This window comes from Symphalangus syndactylus, chromosome 10, assembly GCF_028878055.3.
Source record: "Symphalangus syndactylus isolate Jambi chromosome 10, NHGRI_mSymSyn1-v2.1_pri, whole genome shotgun sequence".
NCBI classification, from domain to species: Eukaryota; Metazoa; Chordata; class Mammalia; order Primates; family Hylobatidae; genus Symphalangus; species Symphalangus syndactylus.
In genome coordinates, this window is record NC_072432.2 from 62,616,244 (window position 1) to 62,628,567 (window position 12,324).

Sequence of the window (12,324 nt, forward strand, 5' to 3'; positions counted from 1 at the left end):
AGTTTACAGTCCCACCAACAGTGTAAAAGTGTTCCTATTTCTCCACATCCTCTCCAGCACCTGTTGTTTCCTGATTTTTTAATGATGGCCATTCTAACTGGTGTGAGATGGTGTCTCACTGTGGTTTTGATTTGCATTTCTCTGATGGCCAGTGATGATGAGCATTTCTTCATGTGTTTTTTGGCTGCATAAATGTCTTCTTTTGAGAAGTGTCTGTTCATGTCCTTTGCCCACTTTTTGATGGGGTTGTTTGTTTTTTTCTTGTAAATTTGTTTGAGTTCATTGTAGATTCTGGATATTAGCCCTTTGTCAGATGAGTAGGTTGCAAAAATTTTCTCCCATTCTGTAGGTTGCCTGTTCACTCTGATGGTAGTTTCTTTTGCTGTGCGGAAGCTCTTTAGTTTAATTAGATCCCATTTGTCAATTTTGGTTTTCGTTGCCATTGCTTTTGGTGTTTTAGCCTGGCTAATTTTTGTATTTTCATTAGAGACAGGGATTCACCATTTTGGCCAGGCTGATCTCGAACTCCTAACTTCATGATCTGTCCGCCTTGGCATCCCAAAGTGCTGGGATTACAGGCATGAGCCACCATGCCCGGCCGATAGTGTGCGTTTTAATTATGATTGCAGGGTTGGAGCTACTGTGGAAATCTTTGCAAAAAGGACTTGACATAGGGTAGAGAAACAGAAATTATCTAGTGCTATAGTGTGAATTTTTTATAAAGAGTAAAAAGTTTTAGTGTAATGTTTTCTTCTATTAGAAATGTGCCAAAACAGCCCAATGGAACAACTGACATTCTAGTATTATTTAGATTTTTTATTTGATAAAATAGAACTTGCCAGAATTTATGGTTCCATTAGGATATGAAATTTGTGGGTTTTGGGGCATTTTTTGTTGATTTCTTTAGTTTTTTGGTTTTTTTGAGAAGGTGTTTTAATCATGCCTCTACCAGTTATTGCTGTGTGACCTTGGACAAGTTCCTTACCCTCTGTGTGAGTTAGTTGCTTCAGCTATAAAGCAGGATAATAATTGTACCTATTTCATAATGCTATTGTGCTTAGAATAGTACCTGGAACATAGTAAGCATTGTGTAAGTATTAGTTGTTATTATGTATAATATCGTACTCTTTTGTAATTTTTATTTTTTTCTTGGCAACACTTCTTTTACATTGTAAAATGTCTGTTTTAAGGGAAGGCAGGGTAGAAGTTTTTTTTTTAACTTTTAAGTTCAGGGGTACATGTGCAGGATGTACAGGTTTGTTACATAGGTAAACATGTGTCATGGGGGTTTGTTGTACAGATTATTTCATCACCTAGGTATTCAGCCTGGTATCCATTAGCTAATGATTAGGTGATGATGGTACCTAGTCTTTGAATTTGTTGACCACACAATTCTTGATGACTTGGAGCTCTTTCCAAATGGACTAGACTACCAAGTAGTTCAAAAGTACTTGTTTCAGATTATTAATAATGGAATTGGATTTTGTCACAGTCACGATGTAAGTCTTGGGTTTAAAGAATTATTTGTCAGTCATTTTTCCTGGTCCTCTCCCTTCTCCCACCCTTTGCCCTCCGGTAGGCCCCAGTGTGTGTTGTTCCCCTCTACGTGCCCTTATCATTTAGCTCCCTCTTATAAGTGACAACATGTGGTATTTGGTTTTCTGTTCCTGTTAGTTTGCTGAGGATAATGGCTTCCAGCTCCATCCATGTCCCTGCAAAGGACATGATCTCATTCTTCTTTATGACTGCGTAATATTCCATGATGTATATGTATAACTCTTTAAAAAATATTTTTCTATATGGTCTCTGAATTCCTTTTTTTTTTTTTGGAGATGGAGTCTTGCTCTGTCACCCAGGCTGGAGTGCAGTGGTGCAATCTCGGCTCACTGCAACTTCCGCCTCCTGGGTTCAAGCGATTCTCCTGCCTCAGCCTCCTTAGAAGCTGGGATTAATTCATCGATATTACTTCATTACTTCATGGTGGTGGCCAGGCATGCCACCACGCCAGGCTAATTTTTTTTTATTTTTGGTAGAGAAGGGGTTTTGCCATGTTGGCCAGGCTGGTCTTGAACTCCTGACCTCAGGTGATCCACCTGCCTCAGCCTCCCAAAGTGCTGGGATTACAGGTGTGAGCCACTGTGCCTGGCCCCTGAATTCCTTATATTATTTTTATATTTATATTGGATGTGTTTCCTTGGTAACCTTTTTTCGTTTTTTAATTTTTTAAGAGACAGAGTCTCACTCTGTTACCCAGGCTGGAATGCAGTGGCATGATCATAGCTTATTGCAGCCTACAATTCTTGGCCTCAAGCTATCCCTCAGCTTCAGCCTCCTAAAGTGCTGGGATTACAGGCATGAGCTACCATGCCTAGCCATATTGCTTACCTTGATAACTATAGTGTTAAATAACATAGTTACTTCTTTGTAAATTAATTATTATATTTCTATTTCCTTTTATCTCCCACTCACCTACCATCTGATTTTAGAAAATATCTTATTTACTTTAGTGTTTTGTTTTTTCATTTTGTTTCAAGGTAAGGTCTTGCTCTGTTGCTCGAGCTGAAGTGCAGTGGCATGATCATAGCTCACCACACTCATTGCAGCCTCCAACTCGTGGGCTCAAGTGATTCTCCCACATTAACCTCCCAAGTAGCTGGGACTAGAGGTGTGCCCAACCACACCAGGCTAATTTTTAAATTTTTTTGTAGAGATGGGGTCTCACTATGCCCAGGCTGGTCTCCAATTCCTGGCCTCAAGTGATTCTCTTGCTTTGCCCTCCCAAGTCACTGGGATTACAGGTGTGAGCCACTGCACCTGGTGTATATATACACTTTTATCTTGTTTACATCTTCTATATCATTTGTGCATTGTTGCATTTAAAATGTTCACTTTCTGTTTTGTAACCATGATGCCCACATTTGTATAAGATTTAGTCCTGCCTTAAATGGATTCAATGCTCATGTTGTCTTTTACTTGAATGACAATTTGGTTGGGTATAAAGTTTCTGGATCATACTTGGATTTTCTTGAGGATTTTGAGAGCTATATTCTGCGTTCCATTGGTTTCTTTCCCTTTAAAGGTGGCAACATTTTTTTCCGGTGAGTGTTAATCTACCATTTGTGTTTCTTTCTGCTTTCTTCCTCATTTCTTACATCTTTGAATAGATCCTTGATTGGTTCCTTTTTGATTGTTTCTTATAATAAAGTCTGAGTCTTTGGAGGACTATTTGTAGGAGGTTCTGGGGAGAGGCCATGACTTTGTTCCAGGCTAGCAGGAATTTACCATAATTCACAATGGTATTCCTTATCACATATGCCTGAGTGTGGGATTTAATTCTGTTAGGTTTAATTTCTCTAAAACTTGCAGTTGCAGGTTTGTTCATAATGAATTGTTTTGCCTTCTACACTGCTTCACTGAGAGATTGTTTCCAGCAAATGTGTTTCTGTGTGATTCCTTATGCAGCCCTTCCTCACTGCTGTTTCTTGTGCCATTCAGTTCTAGGGATGTTTTCACTGCTGTCTATGAGCCTTATTTCATATATATATATACACACACACACTATATATATGTATATATAGTTTTCCATTATATTAAAGGAGGACTTTTTTGTCTTTTCAGGGTATGTCACTGGCTTCAGAGAACTCTTACGCTGCCAGCTTTGTAGCCACAGATGATCTTTTGGTGTCCTCCTATACTCCTGTTTGACCTTGATTAGATTTAGTAGTCCCATCTCATTTGTTGTGAGTAGGGGGTCATAGATCTCTCTTAGTTTCAGCAAAGATGGAGTTACACTTATTTTTCTTATTAGCTTTATTTTGTTCTCTGAGAGGAGAAAGGAGCAATATAGTCTCTCAATTGTAGTTTAAAAACCAGAATAGCTTTTACAATTTACACTGTATATGCATTTTATTTATATATTTTTCTTATGCTGAGATCTATTTTAAATAATTAATTGCTAATAATTTGATCTTAGTTTATATAAACTATTTTGCATTTTAAAATAACAGCTATTTTGCATTTTTTAATAACAGCAACTGAGGCATGAAAACTTGGTGAATCTCTTGGAAGTGTGTAAGAAAAAAAAACGATGGTACCTAGTCTTTGAATTTGTTGACCACACAATTCTTGATGACTTGGAGCTCTTTCCAAATGGACTAGACTACCAAGTAGTTCAAAAGTATTTGTTTCAGATTATTAATGGAATTGGATTTTGTCACAGTCACAATGTAAGTATTGAGTTTAAATAATTTGCTTTATCACCTATTTATTCATTAATTAATCCTTTAATCTCTCTTATTGATTTATGCATTTGAAAATAAGTTGCAGACATCAGTATACTTTAACACTAAAGACTTCATCTGTGCATCTATTAATTGGAGTTAAATATTTGTTTTCTGGGTTTTTTTGTTTGTTTGTTTTGTTTTTTTCTGAGACAGAGTCTTGCTCTTTCACCCAGGCTGGAGTGCAGTGGCAAGATCTCAGCTCACTGCAACCTCTGCCCCCCAGGTTCAAGTGATTCTCCTGCCTCAGCCTCCTGAGTAGCTGGGATTACAGGCATGCACCACTACGCCTGGCTAATTTTTGTATTCTTAGAAGAGATGGGGTTTCACCATGTTGGCCAGGCTGGTCTCAAAACTCCTGACCTCAGGTGATCTGCCTGCCTTGGCCTCCCAAAGTGCTGGGATTACAGGCCTAAGCCACCGTGCCTGGCCCTATTTTCTGATCTTTTTTAAGGTAATATTTACTAAGTGAAATGCACAAATTTTAAGTGATGAATTTTGAGAAATGTATAGACCCAAGGGTCTGTGTATTTGTTAGTTTGTGTTCTCTTGCCTAATTATAAAGTGTGAATGTATGAAAATTTCTACCCTTACCCTGTAGTCTATCACAATAATTTTATATACTTTGAGTATCATATAAAAGCGCCTACAAGAAGAGTGATACCTATAAAGTATAAATGAATCGCTCAACACATAGATTTTGCCAGTTTTACAAAATATTTTAAATGACTTTTTTTGTGTGATTATAAAAGTAATAAATATTAATGGTAGAAAAATTTAAAACTAAAGATAATTATAAAAGAAAGAAAAACTCATTTTACATACCTGCCACCTAAATTGATATATTTCTTTTTGGTTATTATTATTATTCACTATCTTTAATTTTTTAACTGTCTTTTATTGTGTAGTTTTGTTATGTTACTGAGTTATAGTGTGAAGTTTACATATGTAAAAAAATTGCTCAGTAGAGGCAGATACCTAGTTTCCACTGGGAAAAACACTGCCCTTTTTTAGGAGGCCTTCCATAATGGCCTTCTGGCAACTTTGGAATGATCCAGGCTCAGAAAATCTATTTTGAGAAACCTAATTTAGAGTATCTGTCTCTTAGGGCAGACTCACATTGACCAAACTCAGGAGACTGAATGCTAGTTTAGTAAATTGCAAAGAGAGATAATTGTTACAGGGGTGAAATATATAAAGTAGAATAACAATAATGTTGGATTTGCAAGAAATCAGATCAGCATGAGGTGTTAGTGAATCAAATACTTAATGTATCAGTTTAAAAGATACTGATTCATCCTTCTTCATAAAAATGATTATATCTTCCCAATGGGCCTGTAATATTTGGAGTTAGGTGGCTGAATGCCCTACATTCATCTCTGTACTAAGGATAGGCTTGCCAGTGGAGCCAGTAAGCAAAAAGAACCATTGTCTCTCTCATATTAGAAGCGCATTTGAATGTGTCCTGCCTACATTGCTTCTGTGTCCCTTTATTCTTATACTTTCATGATGAATCAACCCATGTTTAATATAACACATTCTACCTTTAGATGTACAGATACATCCAGGCAGTTTAGAGTCAAGTACTGCTGGCATGAGTGCCATTCTGTGTTTAAGGAAAGAGATTTTAGGCCTGGCGTGGTGGCTCATGCCTGTAATCCTAACACTTTGTGGGGCTGAGGTGTTCTGATCACTTGAGGTCAGGAGTTCGAAACCAGCCTGGCCAACGTGGTGAAACCCCATCTCTACTAAAAATATAAAAAAATTAGCCAGGCACGGTGGCAGGCACCTGTAATCCCAGCTATTTGGGAGGCTGAGGCAGGAGATTTGCTTGGACCCAGGAGGCGGAGGTTGCAGTGAGCTGAGATCGTGCCACTGCCCTCCAGCCTGGGCAACACGGTGAGACTCTGACTCAAAAAAAAAAAAAGAGATTGTAAAATCCAGTGTTTCTCTGGGCGCGGTGGCTCATGCCTGTAATTCCAGCAATTTGAGAGGCCAAGGCGGGAGGATCACCTGAGGTCGGGAGTTTGAGACCAGCCTGGGCAACATGGAGAAACCCCGTCTCTACTAAAAATACAAAATTAGGTGGACGTGGTGGCAATGCCTGTAATCCCAGCTACTCGGAAGGCTGAGGCAGGAGAATCGCTTGAACCTGGGAGACAGAGGTTGCGGTAAGCCAAGATTGTGCCATTGCACTCCAGCCTGGGCAACAAGAGTGAAACTCCATCTCAAAAAAAATAAAAAAATAAAAATAAATAAAAGTGGTTCCCTGCTAAGCTTCAGAGCGTTTACATATCTCTTTAAACTATAGAAAATATGAATTTTTATGGGTGGAGAACTGATCTCACTCCAATTTATGAACACTTGTCTCAAGGGAGCATTAGTGTTATTAGTGTTGCCTGGCAGTCATACTACTTTTTTTCTAGTCCATTTACTCTTTTTTTTTTGAGACAGAATCTCACTCTGTCACCCATGCTAGAGTGCAGTGGTGCGATCTTGGCTCACTGCAACCTCTGCCTCCTGGGTTCAAGCGGTTCTCCTGCCTCAGTCTCTCAAGTAGCTGGGATTACTGGTGTGCACCACCACGCCTGGCTAATTTTTGTATTTTTAGTAGAGATGGGGTTTCGCCATGTTGGCCAGGCTGGTCTTGAACTTCTGGCCTCAAGTGATCCGCCCACCTCGGCCTCCCAAAGTGCTGGGATTACAGGCATGAGCCACTGTGCCCAGCCTCCATTTACTCTTAAACTCTTCTAGATTGTGATTTCTTACCCTCTTTCTTCTCAAACCCTAGTACCTCTTCTCCAATCCTTACTCCCAGCTCCTAGTTAAATGGAGATAATAATAGCACCTATCCTTAGGGTTATTGTGAGAATAAAATAAGTTAAAACATGAAAAACATTTAGAATAGTGCCTGACACATAAGTATTCAAGTGTCAGCTATTATTACCATTATTATTAAAGGTATATTTTAAGGTTTTGTTTTCTAGGCAGTTAACATTTCTCTTTTTAATGTAGACAGATAATAATGGTAGTGGCTGGAATAAATAAACACACAAATACATACATACATACATACATATATATAAACACATATATGTACACGTAAGGATGAGATGCTTGACTTTAAGAAAATGAAAACATTTATTCTCAAATATATTATTCATTTTTAAATGTATCTATATCTGTGAGCACTTGAATTTTTTAAAATATAAATATGATTTTAATCCTTTATGAGCCAGACTGAATAACATATTTAAAAACAAATTTAAGATTGCTGCCCATTGAAGTTTGACCCAAATAGTACAGAATATTATGAGGTTTGTAGAACCCTAAACGACTTTTTTTACTGAAATTACAAGGTATCATAATTTATTTGGGTTATACCTAGTATTAAAGACCCATGTCAGAGCCTACCCTTTTCATAGTACTGTCTCTGGCCACCCCAGTCTGCAATGATGAATTTTAGGAAAAATTCAACTCATATCATCTTGGTTATGCTTAGAATCCATTGTGTTACCATAAATTATAAGGTATTAGAGTAGGGAAGAAACATGGTGATCATGCACTTTAGCCCCCTCATTTGTGGGCTGAGAAGATAGACTTAGAAAGATTGAGTTGTCTATGGCTGTACTGAAAACCAGGGACTAGACCCAGGTCTCCGGACTCTCAGTTTAGCTCTTTTTTTCTTTTTTTTTTTTTGAGATGGAGGCTCGCTCTGTCGCCCAGGATGGAGTGCAGTGGCTTGATTTCAGCTCACTGCAAGCTCCGCCTCCCAGGTTCACGCCATTTTCCCTGCCTCAGCCTCCCGAGTAGCTGGGACTACAGGCGCCTGCCACGACGCCTGGCTAATTTTTTGTATTTTTGGTAGAGACAGGGTTTCACTGTATTAGCCAGGATGTCTCGATCTCCTGACCTCGTGATCCACCTGCCTCGGTCTCCCAAAGTGCTGGGATTACAGGTGTGAGCCACCGCACCCGGCCCCAGTTTAGCTCTTTCTACCACAGCACAGGTGGTCTGAGACTGGACCTGTGTCCTCATCACTGATATCTAGGGTAATAAAAGTTGGTAGCCTATACAACATGCTCAGCAATGGCAGATTGCCATTTAGGATGCTGGTCTTCTGAAAGAGTTTAAAACAAATCTATCCTTTTTAGTTTTCAAAATACAATTTGCTTATATTAGAGAATTAGGCCTAATAATGTCTTTTGCCTAGCTGTAGATTTTTAAATATATATGATATATATATATCATATATATATCCTATATAGGATATATATCTATATAATATTATATATATATATATATATATATATATATATATATATTTTTTTTTTTTTTTTGAGATGGAGTCTCTGTCGCCCAGGCTGGAGTGCAATGGCGCAATCTCGGCTCACTGCAACCTTCCCCCTCCTAGGTTCAAGAGATTCTCCTGCCTGAGCCTCCCAGGTAGCTGGGATTACAGGTGCCTGCCACAGCGCCTGGCTAATTTTTGTATTTTAACTAGAGACGGGGTTTCACCGTGTTGGCCAGGCTGGTCTCAAACTCCTGACCTCGTGATCCACCCCCCTCAACCTCCCAAAGTGCTGGGATTACAGGCGTGAGCCACCGCACCTGACCAGATTTTAAAATATTATCTGAATATCAGCATCCTGTTTTATTCTTATAAAGTCTCTCCTTTAGAAATTTTAATCACTGATGTTTTTGTTTACTCTTTACATTTCTAATTGCCTGATGAATGTCTATACTTGGGTGCTCAGCATTCCACCCAAAAGTCCAATGATTAAAACTAATTATTCCATTAAAACTAACTTTCTCTAGGCTTTTCTAATTTTGAAAATGAAACCACCATTCTTTTAAATTCTCAGGTTCAAACAAAATATCTACGACTCTTCTAAATTCTATTTCCTTCTTTTTTTTTTTGAGATGGAGTCTTGCTCTGTTGCCCAGGCTGGAGTACAGTGGTGCGATCTCGGCTCACTGCAACCTCCACCTCCCGGGTTCAAGTGATTCTCCTGCCTCAGCCACTCAAGTAGCTGGGATTACAAGCACGTGCCAGCACGCCCAGCTATTTTTTTGTATTTTAGTAGAGACAAGGTTTCACCATGTTGGCCAGGCTGGTCTTGAACTCCTGACCTCAAGTGATCTGCCTGCCTCGGCCTCCCAAAGTGCTGGGGTTACAGGTGTGAGCCACTGTGTGCGGCCTATTGATTTTTGATGTATTGTATTTCTAAACTGTATTTCCTCCTTCCCATTCCTCTGAGCACCAACCTAGGTTAGGCCTTTATCACCTCATACTGGTCCTACTGCTCTTCTTCCTGCCTCTCGTCTTTCTCTCTGATTTAGCTCATTTATGGCCAACATCAATTTTAAACACCACATTGTCTATCACTTCCATGGGTTCCCAGGGTCTTGCCACACTTCCTAGTATGTCAGCTGAGATATTCCTCCTCTACTTCACACAACCTATACTCTAGAAAAAAACGTTTTCTGGCCAGGCGCGGTGGCTCACGCCTGTAATCCCAGCACTTTGGGAGGCCGAGGCAGGTGGATCACCTGAGGTCAGGAGTTGAGACCATCCTGGCCTCAACCTCCTCTTTCTGGTATGCTGTTTTCAGTGTACGATGGCATAGCATAGATTGGTCAAGCTTGCTAGAGTTATGCGTAAACAAAGAATGAATAGGCTCTAAATGGAGCCTGAGAGTTTTATTTCCAGAATAAAGTAGTGAAACCCCGTCACTACTAAAAGTACAAAAACTAGTTGGGCATGGTGGCAGGCGCCTGTAATCTCAGCTACTCGGGAGGCTGAGACAGGAGAATTGCTTGAACCCAGGAGGCAGAGGTTGCAGTGAGCCGAAATCTCGCCATTGCACTCCAGCCCGGGCGACAAGAGCAAGACAATGTCTTAAAAAAAAAAAAAAAAAGTTTTTGGCCCGTGCGCGGTGGCTCACGCCTGTAATCTCAGCACTTTGGGAGGCCGAGGCGGGCGGATCACGAGGTCAGGAGATTGAGACCATCCTGGCTAACACGGCGAAACGCCGTCTCTACTAAAAATACAAAAAATTAGCTGGGCGTGGTGGCAGGCGCCAGTAGTCCCACCTACTCGGGAGGCTGAGGCAGGAGAATGGCGTGAAACCGGGAGGTGGAGCTTGCAGTCAGCCGAGATCGCGCCACTGCACTCCATCCTGGGTGACAGAGCAAGACTCCGTCTCAAAAAAAAAAAAAAAAAGTTTTCCCACAATCTCTTAACTATCCCCATTTCCATTCTTGCTCTCCTTGTTACATTCACTTGGGTTGCCCTTCTTTCTCTTTATTTATCTAGGTCATACTTAGTATTAAAGACCTATGTTAGAGCCCACTCCTTTCATAAAAATTTTCCCTGACTGCCCCAGCTTCAATGATAGCTTTACTCTCTTAGTCTTCAGAGCAGTCATTAACTGAACAGTTGATTAAGTAATTTGAAAAATATATTTTATCCAATATTTTTGATTGTTTAAATAAAATTTCAAGTATAAATGTTCTTTCTTGCCCAACTAGGTCCTAGGTTGTTTAAGGCTAGGAGCAACTTTCTATGCTTTTGTTTGTATTCTTTATAGGGACAAAATACAATGCCCTGCACATAGCAGTTGCCCCAAAATAATTAATTTTATTTAACATCCATCACACTCTGCTTCTTGTCTAGATCATACACAGAGATATAAAGCCAGAGAATATATTAGTCTCCCAGTCTGGCGTTGTCAAGCTGTGCGATTTTGGATTTGCACGAACATTGGCAGCTCCTGGGGAGGTTTATACTGATTATGTGGCAACCCGATGGTACAGAGCTCCAGAACTATTGGTTGGTGACGTCAAGTATGGCAAGTAAGACATCGGTAATGGGGAGGAGTAGATTTTTACTCTTGCTTCTTGCTATAGTGGAATATGTTTATGATATAGCAAATGATCCCTCTAATACTGAAAGGAAGGCTTGAGTTTCAGGGGCTATGTAAAGTGACTTATAATCATTTTTGGTGCTTCCCCTTTAAACGTTCCTGTGAAACAAGTTTACTTATTTTAGAGGTGCGGAAATTAAGTGGTCTATTTTATACAGTGGGTCGGAAATAGATATATTTATCACTTGTAAAGAGAGGTGAACATTGATTGGTTAAATGTAACATTGTTGGAATGGGGAAGATGGAGTAAGCAAGGGTGGAGGCAGAAATATAATTAAGTAAAATGTTTTTAAAACATAAATTGTCTTCACAAGGGAATTCTTCAAAGAAGAAAGGATTGTAACTTTTACTGCTTTTGATTGAAATCTTTCTAAAATATTTTCTATAATTTCTGTTGTCAGAGAACACTAAAGATTATTTATTATTTTCTTGATTACTGAGTTCTTATTTTGCTACCATGTTATAATTGTTGTGCCATTTTATAATTCAGCAATAACCTTACGCATTTTAAGGTAGTTGTTTCTATGCCAAATGATGCTTGCATATTCTTTGAGTTCTTGTAACTGATTTTTAAGATAGTTTCAAAATTTTTATCCCTAGGCTGGGCGCGGTGGCTCACACCTGTAATCCCAGCGCTTTGGGAGGCCCAGGCAGGAGGATCATGAGGTCAGGAGTTCAAGACCAGCCTGACCAACATGGTGAAACCCCGTCTCTACTAAAAATACAAAAATTAGCCAGGCATGGTGGCATGCATCTGTAATCCCAGCTACTTGGGAGGCTGGGGCAGGAGAATCACTTAAACCTGGGAGGCGGAGGTTGCAGTGAGCTGAGATTGCATGACTGCACTCCAGCCTGGGTGACAGAGTGAGATTCTGTCTCAAAAAAAAAAAGAAAAAATTTATCCCTATCAGCCCTCAGTTCTCTTCATTGTTACTGTATTTATCCTTAGCAGTCACCTCCTCTTTCTGGTATGCTGTTTTCAGTGTACGATGGCATAGCATAGATTGGTCAAGCTTGCTGGAGTTATGCGTAAACAAAGAATGAATAGGCTCTAAATGGAGCCTGAGAGTTTTATTTCCAGAATAAAGTATACATAATAACTGTTCTGGCTTTTC

At 39.6% G+C, this 12,324-nt stretch overlaps 1 protein-coding gene across 6 annotated transcripts in view; it reads left to right on the forward strand.

Moving 5' to 3' along the window:
- Positions 1-12,324, forward strand: part of CDKL2 (cyclin dependent kinase like 2) — a 93,037-nt gene that overhangs the window by 13,917 nt on the left and 66,796 nt on the right. For all 6 annotated transcript variants that reach the window (XM_055297311.1, XM_055297314.1, XM_055297312.2 and 3 more), the window contains exons 3-4: positions 4,032-4,226; positions 10,960-11,138. In XM_055297311.1, coding sequence (XP_055153286.1) covers positions 4,032-4,226; positions 10,960-11,138 — 374 coding nt within the window. The remainder of the gene's footprint in view (positions 1-4,031; positions 4,227-10,959; positions 11,139-12,324) is intronic.